Below are 21,223 nucleotides of genomic sequence, written 5' to 3'. Positions count from 1 at the left end.
AAAGGCAAGCAGGTGGGGGAAAAAAACCACAAAACGAACAAAGAATAACAAACTAAAGAAAACAAAACAAAACAAAACAACAAAAAACAAAAAACAAAAAACAAAAAAACAAAACAAAACAAAACAAACCAACAAAAAACAACAAAAAAAAACAGAGCACAGAGGATATTGAGTGGAGAGGAGGTTTGGAATTTGACTCTAAAGCAAGCCAGAAATTAATGCCACTGTGCCACAGTCGAAGCACATGGCTGTGCCTTTGGGGGGTTCATTTTCTTGATATGCTGTTTTGTTTTACAGTGCATAGGGGCTAACATAAAACCTGCCTTGCATAATCACTAGTGTGCCTTTATTACAGGATTTCTGCAAGCAAGAATTCCCTTTTATAAACAGCTTGTGATACTTTTTATGTCTTTCATGTTACAAATGGAAGGTTTCAACTACTGTAAACTTGAGATGGATGAGTGGTAAAAAACTGAAGGTACCCACAAAGATTGACTTTCTTCTATATAAGTTACCTAGTCAAAATTAGTGTGTGTTTGGTTTATTAGAAATAGCTGCTAAGTATATTTTAGTGAATCACAGAGGTAGCGTTTGTGTGCTGTAGTGTCTTGGTTTTAGTAGATGCTTTTTTAGTAGTCTTTGTGCAAACCACAGCCAAAGCAGAACTTTGGTGGAGAAAGTGGTTGCAATTATGTGGTCACAGCTCTATCCCATTTGGAGTTTTTCCTTTGATTTGCAGATCTGTCATTGAGCCTAAGGCAAAAATATGTAATTCAAATGCACCTGATACCTTCCCACCTCTAAGTCCCCAAACTTATCCACAACACACAGTATTCAATTATCCACAATATAGTACACAGAACATTTTTTAATGAAATGCATTGTCATGTTTTAGCATTGGAGGCAACAAAGTATAGGCATGAACTTTCTTAAAGCACATCTGTATTTACAGGAGCTCTCTTGCTCATGAGAAGGAAATCTTACATGGACTGTAAACATGAAGTTAAATGAGTCTTTCCATCTTCCACATAAATGATCTCTCTGTATTTTTTTGCTCTAAAAGAGACCTAACACTTGGAAACAAAGCAGACCAAAAGAAAGCAACTCTAATTTCTACTACAAATATATGATGAAAATTCAGGACTCTGTTTTACCATATTCGGCCTTCAGGTTTGGTGTTTTCCTGTGCTTTTAGCCCAGCTACAGAGCTGAGTTGTGCTGATCAAACTAAGGAATGGCTGTAGGTTATATTTGAATTCCTCTTCTTGGTCTTGTGGAAGGTGTCCTTGCCCATGGAAGGGGGATTTGGAGCAAGATGATCTTTGAGATCCCTTCCAGCCCAAATCATTCTGTGTTGGTTCTGTTATTCTACTTCTGACTGTTGGAAACTTAAAGAATGGCTGCTTGCCTGGTGATGGCCTTGCCTCCTGGTACCTGGTGATGTCCTTAATACTGAAGGTGATAACCTGCTGTGAAGCACAAATTAACTCCTCACAGTAGTGTGTTCTGGCATATCTTGAGTCAGGGATGAGGGAGTACCCAAATACTTTGATGTCAGCTCCTGAAACTTTTTTCTTATCTAAAACTTGGTTCCATAATGGGACTGATTCCTCATTCCTTAGGTATCAATTTCTTTCTAAAATAGAGGCTTCCTGTTGAATAAAACTAAGGAGGTTTTCTGCATGCAGGCATTTGGGAGTTCTAAGTGAATTAACTGAAAGTCTAAAGATAAATTGGATGCTTTTAAAGCATTTTAAATACTTGTGTGGATGCTTTCCATTTAGACATAAAATGTCTTTAGTTCCCTTAGCTTAATCCCCCTTCAAAGCTGAAGCCAACATAAAGCAGATTAAACTCCTGTGTGGACCTTAACACACCTTAATTCATCTTCCCTTCCTTGAACATCCTTCTACACCATGCCCTTCAGGAAGTTTTTAAGTCATGGAGCTCTTCAAGCTTTACATACATACACATGCATATTTATAACTGATTTGAGTATCTGGAATTCAGTGTTTTGAAATAATCACTGCAGTCCATTGAAAAGGATAATAGAGTCTCCTAAGAAATAACTGTCCTTTGAAAGCATCAACAATAGAAAATAATGGGCTAATGATGAATATGCATACACACAGACTTAGACCATAATGGACCAAATTATTTGTGAATATTTATTGGCAAGCTCGCATATCAAAGTTGTATTGATGTTTTCATATAATGTAATCACAGAATATGATCATAGAGAGTTTGAGATAGGAAGACACCTGTAGATGCCATCTAATCCATCCCCCTGTTCTAGCAGAACCACCTGTAGCCAAGGACCATGTCCAAATGGCAATGTTCCTACTGCTAGTTCTTTGCAATTTGTCTTTTATGAGATGTGTTTCTGAACCCAGGGGCTGTGGGTGGATCCATGTGGTGGATCATCCTCTTCATCCCAGGAGGTTGACAGATAGTTGGGTGATGTGGCAGGATCTGTGCCATCATAGCCATAGAAACAAGAAAGATAAATTATTTCCAAATAAGTTGTTTCCCATTAAAATATGGGTTTGGGGTGTGTTATGTAATTGTGGTAGCAATATGTGAGCTTTGGTAGCAGGTGTAATGCTAACCAAGTTTAAAATTGAGGGGTTTTCATGTATGCAGCCTTTTTCAGGCTTTTGTAGGATCCCAGTTGGGCCTGGGAGGGACCTTAGCAGGTCTCCAGTTCAACCTCCCTCTCACAGCAAGGTTAGCACTGAGGTCAGACTGGGCTGCTCAGGGCTTCTTCCAGTCAAGGATTAAAAAACTGACAAAGGAGACTGCACAGCCTCTCTGGGCCACCTGTGCCACTTCCTGACTGTCCTTGAGGGAAAAAGCTTCTCCTTGCAAGGCTGATTCTCTTGTGTTTCAGCTTAGAGCTGTTGTCCCTTGTCTACTGGCCCTGCAGGATCGTTGAGAGCCCAGCTCTGTTTCCTTCAAGATCTTCCCATAAACGCTGGGGGCTGCTGTTAGATCCCCCCCATATCTTTGCTTCAGATGGAACAAGCCCAGCTCTCCCAACATCTCTTCACAGAGTTTGTGCTCCAGCCCTACCATCTTCACTGAAATACATCCAGTTTGTCAAAGTCTTTCTTCTGTTGCTGGGACTCAAAACTAGTTGCAGTAGCTACGTAAGGGCTTTCTTGGCTTACTGTCAGTTCTGTACTTTGAGAAATTGTGCAGCATCACTGCTATGTAACAGCTGCTCTTGGGAAGAACTGGCACTCCTCAAGAGCAAAGTCTATATTATAAGAACCAAAAGGTTCTTAAACACCTTTTCTTCTGCAAGGGCAGAAGCTTTGATTGCCTTAGTTTTCCTTCTTAGGGACATGACATGAATGCTGTCAGGATGTCAAGTTTGTCAGGATAACCAAGCATTCTGCTTGGAGCAGGTTGTTGCTGAGGCAAAACTAAGCTAGGGTGTAATGTCTTCCTGAATTCTCAGCATCCATTATATCAGGGTGAGCTGTACTCCCTTCTCATGTAGTCCTGTTTCCCCAAAGCATTGGTAGGAACTATACAGCCTTTTATGTTAAGAGGACAAAGAGTTTTTGACAACTACTCTTTTAAAACTCTGGAGCTTACTTATTCAGTGCTTCTAGTTGTGGTGCTTTTTGTGGGGGATGTTTTGTTGGCTAATACTAAAAAGCCCAATTTAATATTTACTGGCATAAATGTTTGTAGTGTAATTGCTGCTTTTGCTCTGAAGTTGCCTTTAGGCAATGAGAATTTGGGGTGAGGAAGTACTTTCTGTTTGGGTGGTGAACATGTTGAAACAAACTCTGCTCCAGACTCTTATTTTCAAGCTTCTTCTTTTGCCAGGATGTTTGTCCAGGTATGCCTGTACTTCTACTGCAAATGCTTGTGGCGCTGCCTGAAGTTCGTGGTCAGGAAACTAACGGGTCAATGTGAATTGCAAAGAATCTGTTACAACACCAAACCTGGAGCTGCCAGAACTATGAAAATAGGTAACTGCAATACACTTAGTTCTGCATGCCTTTGTAACCTTCTGCATATGGTCAGAATTGTACATTGTTACTAGAAATAAGTTATTAAATTGATTCAATGTAAACATGCTTGTCTGACATGATGCTTTTGAATATTTCCCTTACAGAGGCATCCCTGAAAGGTTCAAAAAGTAAGGTGAGTGAAAGATCTCATTATTCACCTTTTCATGATGTCTTGTGCTGTTGGTTTGTTCAGTCTGGTATTTGCTCACCCCAAAAAGTCACTTTAAGGTTTGATATGATTTTACATTTTCCACTGAAGAGGGTCTTGTGTCTGCAACAGCAGTTGATCTTGCAAAGTTGGGTAGAGTGTCCTGTGTTCCAGAGACAGGCCCACTGTGGCAATGACGGAATCAAGGGAACAGTTTGCCATGGTGCAGGTCATGAGAGTGAAGTGTTGTAATTTAGGAGTTCGTGGTTTGATTCCTCATACTGTCCTAGAGTATCTGTAATCTGCAGTCAGTTGCTTCCAAATTTAGAAAAGTCAGAGGTTTTTGTGTGGAAAGCAACTTTCCCAACTTTGTTCCCTCTTTTCCTTTTAAATACTTTGATGGAGAAAAGCCTCTTTCACTTCATCCTTTTACTGTACCAGTGGCTGAGCTAACCTGAGTTGCTCCCTAAGGCATTTGTGTGTATGTTAAATACCACCCTTCAGCCTTTAAATTTTCTGTCACAAGAGTCAGTGATATTGAAAACCTTGCCTCACCATTAACAAAAATAAAGTCATTTAGCTCTTAGTTCAGCATAGTAGTTCCAAATGCATTTCTAGCACAAACAGAAAGACAAAATCTTATGTAAAAACTTGGATTTAAGTAATCGTGAAGTTTGAGACAAAGCACAAGAAAATTCAACCTCTAACATTTTCAGATGGCATTTTGGTTTTTGAAAACTGAACTTCTGGGGGCATTTGTACAAATAGCAATTACATGTGAAAGAAAGGAAAGGATGTTTTGCTGTGTTACTGCAGCATGTTGGGAGAGGGAATGGCAAATGAAGACTGTCAGTTCCAGTGTAGTTAGGTGGATGGTCTGTAGCTGCTTCTTGGTCTGCACTGAGGCCTTTGATCATCTTCACTGACAGCCACCACAGAAATGTGATAAACTGACTACAAAGGGACTCGAGTTCTTACAGGGCAAGTGCTCTGAAACAAGTCAGAAAGGTTGAATAATTTGAAAAGATATGTACAGGGGTTAAGTTGAGTCTTCTGGGCTCTTAATGCAGAAGCTTTCAGGTATCAAACTTACCACTGTTAACTTCTGTTAAGTAATAGCTTTTGTAGGAATTAATATGTGTTTAAAACCTCTTTTTAGCGGCTGCAAACATCAGTAAATGTTCACCCTGATGCTATTGAAAAAACGATAGATGACATCATGGAGCTGAAAAGGATTAATCCAGATATAAATCCACAGTAAGTTCATAGTTTCCTTATAGAGCAAGTGGGAATTACTGATTTCCTCAATTCTTGGGTCCATGGAGAATTTGTTCTCTATAGTTATTGTGGTACAGAAGTTGAAGATGAATTCTGTCTCTTAGCATAAAATTCTAATTTTAGCTTTGCTGTCAAAAAACTGATGTAAAAATGAATGATTTTTTTATGGTGACTTAATAAGCAAGTCCTGAGTCTTTTATCTATCTAATACTGTTTTAGTTTATTGTTGATGCATGGATTTAATGGGGGTCACTTCCCCAGGGATAAAACACCACCAAACCACAGGTCCTGGCAGGGACAGTGATGGCTTCTTCTTCTTAGAAAGGCTGTATGCTGCCTTTAGAGTAGGGAAGAAACCATCTTGTTTTAGCTGATACAGATGTATGCTGGTTTGCACAAAAAATCACCTGAATTATCTTTTTTTTGATCCATTTGGTGTTCATATGCTTAGCACAGGACAAATGCTTAATTGTCTTTAGAATGCTTGCATTCAATATTTTACTGCATTTGAGTCTCTCATCCCCTTTTCCCATTGCACTCCCTCCCATTTGGTAAAATATCTTAAAGCAGTGAGGAATGGGGGCCTGAAATGTGCAAGAGGAGGTCACATACGTAGATACACACTCTGCCACTTAATTGGTCCTTATATTAAATTAATCATATTTCTGCTAAACTTTAGACATCTGCACTGAAGTTTTACATGCAGCCATTTATTTTATACTGATGTTTTCAACAGAAATTTGAGCAAAAGCAGGTCAGCTGCGTCTTTAGACATGATTAAGGAAAATCCAGTGCCTTGCCTTCTCTTGAACATAAAACACCTGTATGCAAACGATCTTGTTTAGAAGCTCTGGCCTTGTGTTGGATAGCAGAGACTTGAAATTTCCTGGGGTAAGGACAAGGGGACATGTGTCATACTGTATGTGTTTCTGCAAATCTGTATGCAGTCATTTTTGTTAATGTGGCATCTTTGCAGAGCTGAATTAGCATCCCAGGGGTGCTTGCACTGGCTGTTCTTGAAAGCTGTGGGCTGCTGTGATCCAAAGAGGAGAAGGCATCCCACAGTAATTTTCCTTTATCAATGCCTCTCAGATAAGTGTGTGTATTTAGCAGTAGGAGCAAGCAGGTTGAATAACCTGGTGGTGACGTGCAGTCTACTCTAACTATGGAAGCAGACATAGAACCACAGGAAGGCTTGGGTTGGGAGGGAGTTAACGATGATCTAGTTCCCCTGCTCCAGTTTTGGACTTGCCTCCATCTGGTGGAGCACATGGAGCCGAGTACAGTGGGAGTGCAAGCCCAGGTGTGTTGCTCCTGGGCTCTGAGAACAGCCATAGCCAGCACCAGGTGACAAGGAGGAGGTGTGGGACATCAGCACTTCACCCACATCCTGTGTTTGGCAAGAATAACAAAGCATTAATGAAAAGGAAAGGGAGGAATCTAATTCGACCCCCACCCCCTCACCCGAATAACATGGTGTGGAGCTTTTGACTGCCTTTATATAAAGTGCAAAAATGGTTTACTTTGAATGTGTTGTGCACCTTGTATCTTAAAAACATGTATTTTTTTAATATAAAATTGCTCTGCTTTGCCACAGCCTGTGTTCTGCTGCTCAAAACTGAGACTATAAAGAAGTTAAAAACATTATGGCTGTGATTTAGTGATACTCTACAGCAATTCATAGTCTGTCAGGCTTTTCAGCTTTCTTTGAAATGCAGCCTTTCTGTAAAATTGGAGGCTATAGCTAGTGAAGCATGTTAAAAGAAAAAGCCCCAAAAAAAAACCAAAAAAGAAACAGCAAAGGATGGAAAATACTGTGGAGGCTTTTCTGTCTGAAAGGGTTATAGCTTCAAATGGGATAAAATTGCGGCATGAGAAATGGACTAATGCTGATGTCTCTGATTCTGTAGATTAACTGTGGAATCATTTAGGTTAGAAAAGGTTTAACATTCTGAAGTCCAACAGTTAACCCAGCACTGCTAAATGCACCACTAATCCATTTCCATAAGTGCCACATACATCTGAAAGATGTACATGTCTTTTAGATACCTCCAGGGATGGTGACACTGCTTCTTTCCTGAAGGCTGTTTCAGGGCTTGACAACACTTTTGGTGAAGGAAATTCTCCCTACTATCCAATTTAAACTGTTTCTGGGGCAACCTGAAGCCATTTCCTCTTCTCCTATCACTTGTTACCTGTAAGCGAGTTATAGAGAGTCCCCCCCCTTATATATAGGTCCCCCCTGAGCCTCCTTTTCTCCAGGCTGAACACCCCCAGCTCCCTCAGCTGCTCCTCACAGCACTTGTGCTCCAGAGCCTTCCCCAGCTCCGTTGCCCTTCCCTGGACACGCTCCAGCCCCTCAATGCCTTTCTTGCAGTGGGGGACCCAGTGCTTTGCCTTGCTGAACCTGATACAATGGCCTTGGTCCATGGATCCAGCCAGCCCAGATTCCCCTGCAGAGCCTTCCTGCCCTCCAGCAGATCAACATTCCATCCAACTTGGTGTCATCAGCAAACTGACTGAGAGTGCACTTGATCCCCTCATCCAGATCATCAATAAAGACATTAAACAGAACTGGTCCCAAACTGATCCCTGGGGAATGCCACTAGTGACCAGCCCCCAGCTGGATGTAACTCCATTCCCTACCACCCACAGACAGTTTTTTACCCAGTGAACAGTGCACCCACCCAAACCACAAGCAGCCAGCTCCTGCAGAATGCTGAGGTGTCAAAGGCCTTAGTAAAGTTCAGGTACAAAACATCCTTGTCCTTTCCCTCGTCCTAGGGAGCTCAACTTGACATAGAGGGAGATCAGTTTAGACAAGCAGGACCTGCCTCAAAAGATAAGCAGTGAAAAATCCTTATGTTCAGAGAATTTAAGAGTATTACAGAATAAACAAAATGTTTCAGTGTGTCAAGCACAAAAGGCAAGGAACCTGTGCAGCTTAATATCAGTGCAGCCTGTGTTCCACAGAGGAATAAGGGTGCACACTTAGCTTGCCCTCCAAATTCATACCAGGTGTTCAAATAATTTTACATACTATTAAATATTAAAGGGCTTATTCCCATATATAAGCAAATATTTCTATGAGCATGGCAGCTGCATACTGCATGACTTACATTTTGTATTGTAAAATCTTAATGTAAATCTGTTGTTTGGTGCAGAGTTTTCTGGTGGGTTTTTTATAAGTTTGGTTTAGGGTTTTTTGAGGGTAGTTATTTCATGTATGTTGGGTTTGGTTTTTTTGATGCATCAGAAAATGTAAAAAGGAAACACAAAAATCTGCATTATAATGAAAAGAGAACCATTATGATGATTCTTAACAAGAGACAAAAGCCAAATCTGCCTGGAGGCAGATTTTTGAAACTATATTACTTCAGGGTTTTGGCTTCTTTATGCTAGCTTTAGTGGCACAGGAGCAAAACAATTATTTTTAGCTTTTTGCTGAATTTTCTTTCCCCCCTCAGCCTTTTTCAAGTTCACATCTCTGATCCCAGGGAATTTTTTGAAAAGCTGTCATTGGAATGAAGAGAAAGATTCAGTAATGTGCTTGTTATAGGCATTCAATTCTGCTGTGTATAGTTATAATGTGATTTCAACGTGAAAAATCACTGTTCACGGTTTTAAAATATCCTAAATAGTATAATCTAAGGAAGGCACTAGATGAGACTGTGCCCTTCACAATGCCTTGTTTAATGTAATATTGATCTCTTGGAAATTTTCCTGGTGCAACTGAAGTGTTAGACTGTCAATTAATGGATGTAACAGTAATTGTGTATTAGCTGTGTACACGGCAGTGCTGTTTCATGGCTGGCTATACCTGATTCAGGTGGAATATGTTGCTCTCCCCACCCCCAGGTTGGGAGTGTCTCTCCAGGCATGCCTGCTGCAGATTGTGGGCTACAGAAACCTCATTGCAGAGGTGGAGAAGCTGCGCCGAGAGCCGTACGATTCGGAGAATCCGCAACATGAGGAAATGCTGCTGAAGGTAGGCACTGAAGACATGCTTGGAGGGCATCCTTTATTCATGTCAGCTCCCAAGCCTGCTTCATAAACCTCTTTGAAACACTGAGAACTGTTCTCACCTTCCTCCATCGTGTACCTGTTTTAAGATAAGACTACACAGCATTATAATCTGGTCTGGGTGTATCACCCGCCAAGCAAGTGGCTCACTCCCTGGCTGATAAATGCATTTCCCTTGGCTGGACTATATCTAGGCACTGGATAACACAGGTCTTAGAGCACAGAGCTGTTATCTGCAGTGAGCTCTGGAAAAGTAGTTTTATGTCCTACTTCAGTACACCTTTCTCCAGCACAAGAAGGTATTTTTCTCTATTAACCAAATTACAAATTTATTTCTTCAATTTAATGTATTTTTGCAGGGCAATGTCTGTGTATACCAATGGAAAACATCTATTTTTTATTGTGTGGAATGGAAGAGTGGGAGTTGATAACTTATGCATTTATAGTTACCAAATGTATTTTCAAGCGAAAACAAAATGAAACTATTATTTTGATAATACATGCCGAGTCAGGAAAACCATAACAATTGGGTTTTACTTCCTTCATGCTTTCAGGAAAGCCTTGCACTGGAGCAGATAATAAAAGCAATTTTTCTATCTTGAAGCCATAAGCAGAGAAAGAGCTAGAGAGTTCTTATATTAGAAGGAAATTGAGGAAAGAATAAAGGTCTGGAAAACAGCCTAATAGCAAGCCCTGGCCCTGATCCTGGTTTAACCGTAGCTATTGCAAGATGCTTCAGAGAAATGCCAAGAAACATAGAATAAGTGATAGGGAGCTTATTGGCTATAAGCAAAATGCCTTCCTAGAGAATTTTCAGAGTTCTTATAAAAGCATACTACCTGTTTGGTTGTGGGGGGTTTTCTTTTTCAATTTAAGACAAAAAATACTGAAGACTTTAACAGTACCAGACCATGATAAAGATGTCTTCCATGCTGTAGCTTGCAGTGCAAGGCTTTGCACAAGTTACAGTGAGAGCTTCTGGAAATTTTACCATAATTACTTGGTCTTCCAAAAATCCCAGTAGGCATATTATACAAGCACTGTCAGATGCAAGTAACTACTTCTAAAAATGCCTCAGATGGTCAGGATTGCTGTCTGGAAAGCTGCCTTTAAGGTTTGCCCACTGATGGGAGGTGGGAGTCTCACCAAGGAATGGTCCAAATCCAGAGCTGCCCTGAAGGAGTCTTGTAACTCTCAGGTAGACTTGGACAGATGGACTTCTGTTCAAGTCCTGCCCCTGTGCATCCAAATGCAAAAATTTATGGGAGTGGAGTGAGTTTTAACTAAAGAGATACACGGATTTACCCATTGAGGAAGCCTGTGTCTTGCAGGTGAGAGATCCAGGTGGCAGCCTACAGCGTTGGTTGATGAAAATACCAAGCACCACACTGCAGATTAAAAAGGGCCTTTGGCTCCAGGAAAGCATCCCTAAATTCCCTAAATACAAGAATACAATAAATACATTGCCCAGAGAGCAAATAGGGTCTGGGGGTGGGGTCATAGGTGAGAAGGACCAAGGAGCTGGCTGTAGTCTCTCCCCACCATCCAGCCTGAGAATCATGTCAGCAATGATGTGTAGTCATGAAAGTGCTTTAAAAACATAATTATAAAAGCAGAATGGAAACTGGGCATTTGTCTGAGAAGAGATTAAACAGTGCAGTTAATGCAACATTATGCAGTCAAAATGTTGAAAAAAGTATCAGTTTTACTTAAGTATTAGCACTTGTTTACAGCAGATGTTCTACTTTTGCAAATGTCAAATGAAAATATGTCCAAGGGTTTAATTCATTTTATAATCCTCTCTGTGTAAGAATAGTCTGGTTGGTTTTCATTCCTTCTAGATACTCTGCTAAGTGATCTCTGCAATGGGTAATTCAGATTCCTAATGGCTATCATTTATTCATGTTTACCAGGAGAGCACTTAATGAATGAGAGAAAGATTAACTTAATGTGATTGTACTAATGATTAATACTGTATTTACTGTTGATGGATGAACATTGGTTTAAACAATGATGCTTTATGCAGTTGTTACAGACTGAAATCATTAAGATTTTAACCTTCCCAGGGCACTTAATTTTAAATGCAGTTGCTAAAATTAAAACAATTTCTGTTTTTCTTTGGGAAATGTGCACACATCTCTTTCCCTTGGGTAGGCTTTGTCTGAGTGATTTTCTTGAGGATGTACTCACCAACTCATGACTGGTGATTAATACACTTTCTTATTCTAAATTCTGATTTCTTGATACACTTCAAAAAGGATGAGCTTGTGATATGGCACATGAGGTGTGCATAAAGGTATGCATTTGTCATATGTCAATTGAGGCTTCTTTTAGGTGCATAGCAACGTGATATTTAGGCACTAAAGTTGCTGGACCAGTGCAGTTAAATGGATTTATTCCAGCTGATGATCTGGCTTGTTAAATCACTTCAGACATTTCTTTATGTGAGATCAATGAATGATTCTTCCCTTAGTTAAATGTGATGGTGCACGTGCTATCCTTATATGGATTTTTTTTTTTTATGTTCCCCAATTTGCTTCTCAACACTGTGGTAGCCAAGTCTCTTGATTTATAACCTTTCTAGAGACTTGCAAAAGATGCCAGAGAAAAGATTGCTGCAGAGCCTCAGGGACTCAAAGCTCCTCTGCTGCTCTGTCAGTGATTTACAACCAAATTCCAGCCCATTCCTGTCTCTGTGGTTATAGAGGCAGACACCACCTTGATGCACAAAGCATGAGAAAAAAACAGCTCTTTGTGTGAGATGTTAGAGCAGCTGTGATAAGGTCAGAAGGGCCTTGTAGGGCTGAAATGTCTGCAGTACTTCAGAGCAGTTTGGGATTTCCCCCCACAGACACACATCCTGAGGAACTTCACTTATTTTGTGTTTGGGTTGCTGGGATAGCAGTGCAGTGATGTTACTGCAGTTGTCTGTTCAGTGATCAGAATTTAGCTTGGTTTAAAAAGAGAAAAAATAATCTTTACTGTGTGGAAACTTAACTATGTTTTACCTGTAATCTTCCTAGTTGTGGAAATGCTTGAAGCCGAATTCACCGCTGAAAGCTCGGATTTCGAAGCAGTGGTGTGAAATTGGTTTCCAAGGTGATGATCCTAAAACAGACTTTAGAGGAATGGGTCTCCTGGGCTTATATAACTTGGTGTAAGTATGTCCCTCTGCAGATGGGTTTACGTGTGTCTGAAGTCATGAAAAGCAGCATTACTTGCAGATTTTAGCAAATCTGTGGGAATAATTTATAAAAGTGCCAGGGACTTCATATTAAGCAAGTGAAAGAATTTATTTGCTAGCCTAATTTTTGGAGTGTTTCTCAAAGGGGTCTCCTTTCTTTCAGTATTCCTAATTCAACCTTGTAATACCACTTGCTAAGCCCTTTTTTTAGTTTCTCTGTGACACAGTGAGTTAGCACTCTCTTCCTACCAGAAAGAAAGTGTAAAGTGGATTTTCATCAGTATCTAGATCTCCTTAAACAAAATGCCCTGGAAGTATGTAGGTGGGAGGGTTATGTTACTGCTCAGCTGCTGTCTTTGGGAATTTCATGCTGAATTCTTAAGCAAAACACTTGATATGCAGTCACTGATGGCAGATTTAAGTAGTTTGAGTACTACTTCAATTTCTGTCAATACTCAAAATTAAGCAGTGAGTTTACATCACTTTTTTCTTCCAACTCATGCACACCAGGTGTTAACGCCATAGCTGTGCTTTGTAATTTGGGAATTGACTAATGCCTGTTATTTTCTCCAGCCCTTGTATTTGCTGCATGCAGTTACATAACTTGGAAACATTTGGTAAAATAACTTCTCCTTACAAGGCGAAGAATAAGTATTTTCTGCTTTTACAGATTGCAGGACATAAATCATCCTCTGTCCGTATGTCGTTCCCTAGTAAATCTCAGTTGAGGATCTGGACTCTTGACTCTGGCTTTGAACTTCCATTTGAAATTAATCCCTACCATGTATTTAATTTCTTAGTCTTCTGTGATGACTCTTATCTTGCTTAATGAATCTGCCAGATCAAGAAGCCTGAACTGTTTTTCCTGAGCTCAGCACCCGACATGCTTCAGTCATAAACAACTGATTTTCCTCAGGGTGGGTAGAGAGGAGACTCTGGCAATGCACATTCACTAAACCCATATAGGAGTGCACTTGGAGTTGGAGGCTGCTTTAATCTTTCAATTTGGGCGTCTGAGTGGCAGTTTAATGAGTTGAATACATCGGATGCTACTCATACGGTGTAACACACGCACCTGCCTTCAGAAAGGTGTGTATAGACAGCTTAATATGACTTCAGATGCTTTTTTTGGTTTTGTTTCTTTTTAAACAATTCACCTAAACATATATGTCTGCAGGTATTTTGCTGAATGGGACACTGAGATAGCTCAGCAAGTTCTCACTGATTCTCTTCACCCTAAATACAGGTAATGCTTGAGACCAGAAGCAATAACTTGAGAGAGCACTCTGCTGGCTCTCTTTGAGGAAGGGGGCTGGGGTTTTTTCTCCTTTTTGGGCATATCCTTGGATATTGCCACATGCTGTCTGTTGTAAAGTACTGGTCCTGAAAGTTGATCAGGTGCAAGAGGCAAACTTGCATTCTGAATCTTGGAAATAGTTAAATTTAATGTTAATTGTTTTCACTTCTGATTTCAAGTTATTTTTGTGATTTTATTTACCTTTATTTTAATTTGTTTGTGTTTTTTCATAATAAAGGGAAGTCACTAAGAAGGAACTAAGGTATTTTTTTTTCTTTTTTCTAAGTTTTCTGAAACACTACATGTAAATAAAGATCAAACTACAATTTGGTGTGTTATAAACTTAAAGTTTTTGTTGCAACACTGGAAGATCCATATTCTTTCCTTTAGACCTAAACTGGGAGGTGGAACACTGGGTACATATGAACATGCTTATATATAAAAAATGAAGTCCAAATCCACCACAATATCTTGCTTGATATCGTTAAAGTGACTGACTTGATAATCATAAGTAGTCTATGCCAAATATTTGTTAGCAGAGCTGGAAAGCCCCTTTATTTATAGTCACATACTCTGTCTACCTTGACTAATGATGGTTCCAATCTGGCTACTCCATTGTCATGGCTGTTGAGAGATCAGGCACCTTCAAGTGTCACAAACTGTGCTGTAGATAATTTTTCAATGAGAGACTCTATAATTATTGGGGAGTCGAGGCCTCTTAGCTACATAGAAATCAGTTGCCTTAAAAGACATTTTTCTTCTGCCAGTAGTGTTAGATATCCATAAAGCTGGTTCACACCTAAATCCTGAAGCTTTTGATCTCCTCAGGCTTCTTGGTTTTTTTTGTTGAGTTCCTAATGGTAATTCTGTGACAAAAAGCCCTTGGAACATATTAGTGTGCTTCATTTGCATGTTTGATTACCAAGGGCAGTCTTGGAGTGCAGTGTGAGCATGTGCAATTTCTGTGCCTTGCAGAGCATTCAGTAAAAGATAGATGCTGCAGGTGGTGCCCACGGTGATCTTCCTGGTGTGGTTGCTTAGCAGCTGTGCTGTTTTCTGATGGGATCAATGGATTTTCTATCTCAGTTGAGCTTTTTCACTTGCCCACATCCTATGTGTGCCACCTTTATTATTCAGTCTTTACCTGGGGTTTTCTAACTGGTGTTATTCCACAGCCTGCAAAGATGGTTCAGATTTTAGAGGATGGTGAAATAATAGTGTATTCCTGTATGCAAAGCTATTTAGGAGCTGAAGTTTTTGTTCTCATGCATGCCAGCTAGTAACCCTCAGATCACAATGGGTATGAATCTGTTAGCATTTTAAGTAATTATTGATAACAATTTTTATATAATATATTTACTCAATATATTTAAGCTCAGGGAATTGTTTTTAGTGTAATATATACTTGCTGAAGTTCAAGAATAGTCTAAGAGCAATGCTTTCACACATGCCTGTCTATAATTTGGGACCTAAAGCTTGCAAACTCTGATTTGCCTTACTAGGGCAAAAGTCCCACAGCCATGTAAAGGTTGTAGGCTCCTGGTTAGGGTCAGTTCTATGCCTGCCTTTAGCTGGTTTTAAATGCAGGCAATGATTTCTGCTAAACTTGCCTATCTCAGTAGACTCAAACCTGGTTAGTGGGATGTTGGCTGACTGGTTGGATCACACAACTCTTTTAAATTGTTGAAGAGCTGAAATTCAGTCAAAAATCAATCTGTTCCCTGACTAATTTTATTTTAAGGGAGGCGTCTTCTGTGTCCTTGAAAAGCACTGCATTATTGTGCCAAATAATAGGAAACTCTGTTCCTTATCTTTGGCTTTTGAGTGATTTCTAATTTGGCTGGTCATAAAAACTTACTGTCAGAGGAGTATTTTCATGTTTGCTGCCTCAAGTGAATCATGCCACAGCATCAGTGATGAGTATCACAAATATCTCTGAAAACACAAAAAAGCTAAAACCATCTTTGATTAGTTAAATGTAATTTCAACTTCTTGTACAGCTCAAGCTTAACTGAAGTGGTTCACCTTTGTGGTCAATTTAGAAAACAATGAGTTTTTGCTGAGAGCATTGACATAGGTGCATTTTGTAATGGTGAGAGCAGTTTGTTGGCAATGCTCTAAACCAGTTACCCATTTCAAGTCTGTTTATGTCAACCCATTCAGCCAGACGGAGTGTTAAATGGGATTAGCCATATAAAAGAAGATAAAATATCATGTTCAGCCAATATTATTGCATCAGAGAAGCTGAAAGAAAATATTTCTCAGTTAGTAGTGGTTGGCAATATCTGGATTTTAACTATTTTTTTTTCCTCAGCCAACTTAGCAAAGCTGAATGGGAGAAGAAAAAGTTTGATAAGGCAATTGGGTAAGTTTAAAGACCTTTTTAATTTGCTACAAACACATCAGGTAACAATGAGGCTGTATATTTGAGGGAGAAAAGGTGTTTCCTAGTTATTTTTTAAAGGAAATTTCTGTGAGCATATGTACATCTGCCACACCTTGATTTTGGTCGAAGATTACTGGAGAAACAATTCAAGTTACATTCAGAAAAAAATAACCCAAAAATTTTGTAGCAAGGAGAAGCTTTCTCTTTGTGCTATATATAGTGTGGTGATTAATATCTGTTTAATTCTTCTTAGCACATGACATGCTCAAGTTTCACTTCTTGCTGTCAAATCCAGGTTCAGAACTGCTTTTGGGAAAATAGAATAGTGAAGAAATAATACTGAGGGTTATTTCTTCTTTAACAGTGGGTTTGGTATAACTGCATTATTCATGGAAATGGAACAGGATGTTCCTTCTGAATGTATCTAAAAATCTATAATACAAGATTTTACTGCCCAGATTTAATTTTTCTGTGAAACTTGCCATTAGGCAAGTTAACTTCATGTTGAAGTTAACTTCTGGACTTCAGGTTTGTTTTTTTCCCTCCGGAAATGCAAAAAAAAAGGAAATGTTTGCTTTATAGAGGTAGTTGAAAAAATACCCAAGACAGTCTAGAGAAGACAGCTGTCTTTAGCTGAGAAAAAAATTCAATCACTGAATATCCAAACATGTTTGCTTTTATGACTAAATGTCCGTGCGAGTCTTTATGTGCTTCCTTGGGAAATAGTCACTGCTAGGAATGTCAAGTTCTTTATGCACCGGCCTTACAAGTTAACTTCCAGTTTCTGAGTTTCATTGTGCTTAAATATACTTCACTTGTTAATATCTCCTAGCAGGACAGAGTTTACTTAGTGAGTCTGATTTTCTTGTTTCTGTTTCCTGCATGCTTTGATTTAGGATTCTGCCTGTTTTCTGGCCTTGTCTCTAGCTCTCTTTTAGGGAGAAATTAGAGGTCACTCTGCTGGATCCTTTTCACAAGCTTTTTAGACATATGAATGTCTTTATAGGACAGGTTGTTGAAGCATGATGTTCCTAACTATGGGTAATGAGTTCCAGTGGGAACTCCAGCAGTTAAAAATAACAAATGATGGGTCACCCTGCAGCCGTGGCCACCGTGTGGAGTCCTTGCCCTGTTTCAGAGGCGAGTGCAGGAGCACGGGGATGTCTGTGCTTGTTCTTATTTTGTAGGAATTAATCAGTACTGTTCCACTGAAAAGGCTGGCACATGAAACTCCTGTTTTTACTGTGACCATGTATTTCCCAAGGGAAATGCTGTACAAAGCGCACAGAATAAATGTTTTCCTTGCTTTCCACCCCACACACACCTTGGATACTCACATAGGAGAGAATTAATACATCTCAGTAACAGGGTCATCAGTGTTCCTTAAAATGTGACAAAAGAAAGTGAATTCTCAACAAAAGTTGCTGCTTTTCCTTACAGCTACTCTTTTGCCATCGTGGGCATTAACATAACAGACCTTGCATACAACCTGCTCGTGAGTGGGGCTCTGAAGACCCATTTCTACAATGTTGCTCCAGAAGCACCGACGCTCACCCACTTCCAGCAGACGTTCTGTAAGTTCTGTAAGGGTGGGAGTGTGGGGCAAGGGGTGGAAATTCATAATTGGTACTCTGCCAACATACTACTGCCCATAGTTTAAAAAAAGAAATAAAGTCTTCTGACGCAGCACAGAGACTGTGCGCTCCTGTCAAGGATGCTTGGATTCTGCTCTTCAGCTGTGATGGAGGCCTCTACCAAGCCAAGGTGTAAAACAAATTAAGAAACACAAACAAAAAATGCACTAAGCACCTTACCAAGTGACCTTCCTGTTTTTTAAATAATAAGAAAAAAGCAAATGTGCTTTAAGGAGTGTTTGAATATTGTTTCCCCTTAAATCCAACTGCCATATGATCCTTGCAATTGCATTCTGGTGTTACTCCCCACCCTTCAGCAGAGTTGCAGCTCCACCGCCAAAATAATGTTTTGACAGCTCTGTCCCCTGTATTTAAGCATCCCTGCTACAGCAGAGGCCTGCTGTTCATCTTTGCACAGTGGGAGTAACACTTCTAATATTTTTCAATGTGTAGGCAAGGAACTGATAATGAGCACCCGCAGCATCTTTCCCCCTTTTTATACTCCCTGGTTTTATGTTTCAATTTGTGAGTCCATATATCAAAATGGCTAATGACTTGCTGTGTTTATTGTGAGAAATTCTGCCAATGAAATTCTGTGTTTATTGTGAGAAATGCATCCAATTTTGGCGTTGTCCAGAATAGGTTTAGTCTTGTTCCTGCCCAGTGTCATGAGGTGTCAGATCTCAGTGACTAGGATTCTCTGTGCAGATCATAATTATTAATTCCAGGGTACTTTTTAATTGTATGTGTCATCTTCACATACAGTATTTATCTCTTCTTCCTTCATATTGTTTTGTAGGCTACTTAATGCATGAATTCCACAAATTCTGGATTGATGAGGATCCACTGGACATAATGGAATTTAATCGCGTCAGAGAGAAATTTTACAAGCGAATCTTGAGACAGCTCCAGAACCCAGAGATGGCTTTGTGTCCTCACTTTGCTGCATCAGAAAGTTTAATCAATATGTAGTTACTCAGTTGATTTAATTTGGAAGCACTGTCTCACTCTTGGTTTAGATCACTGTTAGACCATCAGTAGCATACTGAATGACCATGGCAATTGTGTGCATGTTTTTGGCGCAGTGTTCATCTATTTTTGTCACATGATCCCCTTATGCTTCTCTTGCTGGGGATTTTTCATTTTAAATGGGTGCTCATATTGCCTCATTATGCAGTGTTACCTTCTGAATTGATGTCCAGATATCAGAGTTTTTCTATTTTTTTAGACTTTCCTCATAATTCAGCATTGACAATTGAATTGTATTTCTCTAGCAGTGTTTTTGTATATGTGGAATAAGTAGCTGGATCTTGTATTGTGAAAGCTTTTTAACTTCTCGGTATGTTTTAAGATAACTACTGGCATTTCAAGCAAAATATATGTTTGGACCTCATCTAGAAGATAATGTAATTTAATCTAATTCAGACAAACACATTTAAGTCAAATTTTCTCCATGCAACCATTATATGCTTAATGCAAAATAATGAGGCTTATGAGATACAACTTTCAGTGAGACGAGTTTATGCAGAATTATGATCAAATGCATGAATACCAAATGGTCTGGTGATGCTAACACAGTGAGCTGTGAGCACATTCACAACTAACAGATACCGGCAGGGGCCAAAAATTATAACATCAGGCTGTTGTCACCAACACCACCATGCTGAAGCATGGTCTAGATTCCTGCACATTCCTTTGGATATGCAGAGGTTAGTGCTTTGTGTCACACATTGGAAGGCAACATGATTTGGTCACATGGTGCTTGGTGAATTCAGGGAAGCAAAATTATGTATCTTTTCTTAGAACTACTGAAAATGTTGCTTTGGTTGTTAATTCAGTTCCTAAGAGCTGGGAGAAATAATTGGTTAGAAGGTTTAGAACAAAACTGCTTGTGTTTCCCAGAGTACTTATTAAAAAAAAAATTCAAAATGGCAAACTGCCTTTTTTCTAAAACCATAAATGAATAAAAGTGTTTGACACTAAGATTGTGTAGTATACTGAACAACATCTACCATGGCATTTCATACCCATGGTATTTTTTACCTTCTAAGCAATCAATTTTAGTATTATATGTTTGTGTAAATCACTTGCATATGGAGATCAAATTGAGTAGTGTCCAACTACTTGTGAATATATGAATAAATTATACATCATTCTAAACTGAAGCACTGTGGGTTTTATTTTTGAGGTATGCAGTAATACAGAGGAAAAGTGTTTTACTTAATGGATGAGGTAAAATGGGTTGTAACAGCTCTGTGGTATTCCCGAGGATGAAGTGTGATCACAACTTCTTCAGATAAGGTGCTTTATATCATTTTAGTTACTGCTTGGGCCATCACTTTATTTAACAAAATAAATAAATAAATAAATGGAAGTGCTTCAACTTCCTAGGAAACTCCTTGGGTTTAAGTTGTCTCATTTCTTTGCTAAAATGTAAGCTGGGGTCAGGACTTCTCTACATGGCTGGAAACTTGCACTCATGGAGTTAATCAGCAGCATTTTATGGGTGTTGCAATAATTAGTCTTTTCCAATGAATCTGGAAATATGGAACTGGAAACATTAACATTTGCATATTTTGCATGACAATACAAGGAATAAAAACTATGCATGTTCAACTTAATACCATTGATTTTGGAAAGTGGTTATTTATAGCTGTTAGGTCTCAAGGACTTTTTTGTGTGACTCTTGAAGCTTCTAAAATAGGTTTCTAGTAACAGTTATCGTTGTTTCAAATTTTAGGCTCTCTCTTTCTTTCCTTGCCCCACTCTGACTTAAATATCTTCTGCAATTTATTAGGTTACTCTGGTTTATTTTTAATACTCTGCAGTGGAGTTCATGAAGTTGTGGGGGAGGGAGGGAAGGTTCCTGCTACCTTCTTACTGCTCTGATCCTCTCAGGTGTGCCTTGTCTCAAGGTGTCAACCTCAAATAAAACCAGAAAATGTCATCTGGCTCTATGTCAGATTGTATCAGTATAATCTAACTAGTTTGGGTTATTATTTTTCCTGTCTTGCAGGAAGATAGATTTAATGAAGTGAAAGTGTGAAATTCCTTCTCCTGTGGAGCCCTTGCATGCTGGTGCCTTCAAATCTTGTCTTCCAGCCTGTTTGTGCTTCAGCTTTGTCCTGTGATTTTGTTCCCAAAGTCAATGTCCAACCTGGAGCAGAGAACATCCCTGGTGGGTGCCCAAAACTGGCTGGGCACTGCTGAGGAAGGATGTTTGTGGGGCACTGCCTTCCTTCCTC

At 39.4% G+C, this 21,223-nt stretch overlaps 1 protein-coding gene across 6 annotated transcripts in view; it reads left to right on the top strand.

Moving 5' to 3' along the window:
* ELMOD1 (ELMO domain containing 1) overlaps positions 1-20,376 on the top strand; it is a 43,473-nt gene extending 23,097 nt beyond the window's left edge. For 5 of the 6 annotated variants that reach the window (XM_077173935.1, XM_077173930.1, XM_077173933.1 and 2 more), the window contains 10 exons: positions 3,841-3,986; positions 4,133-4,161; positions 5,336-5,433; positions 9,313-9,442; positions 12,501-12,634; positions 13,839-13,907; positions 14,197-14,220; positions 16,273-16,323; positions 17,785-17,918; positions 18,778-20,376. In XM_077173935.1, coding sequence (XP_077030050.1) covers positions 3,841-3,986; positions 4,133-4,161; positions 5,336-5,433; positions 9,313-9,442; positions 12,501-12,634; positions 13,839-13,907; positions 14,197-14,220; positions 16,273-16,323; positions 17,785-17,918; positions 18,778-18,950 — 988 coding nt within the window. In that variant the 3' untranslated portion in view covers positions 18,951-20,376. The remainder of the gene's footprint in view (positions 1-3,840; positions 3,987-4,132; positions 4,162-5,335; positions 5,434-9,312; positions 9,443-12,500; positions 12,635-13,838; positions 13,908-14,196; positions 14,221-16,272; positions 16,324-17,784; positions 17,919-18,777) is intronic. The other variant, XM_054654617.2, reaches the window with a different exon arrangement.
* Positions 20,377-21,223: the final 847 nt, after the last annotated feature.

Source organism: Agelaius phoeniceus, chromosome 2, assembly GCF_051311805.1.
Source record: "Agelaius phoeniceus isolate bAgePho1 chromosome 2, bAgePho1.hap1, whole genome shotgun sequence".
NCBI classification, from domain to species: Eukaryota; Metazoa; Chordata; class Aves; order Passeriformes; family Icteridae; genus Agelaius; species Agelaius phoeniceus.
The sequence above is the reverse complement of the archived record's forward strand: the minus strand, read 5'-3'. Positions and strand labels throughout refer to the sequence as shown.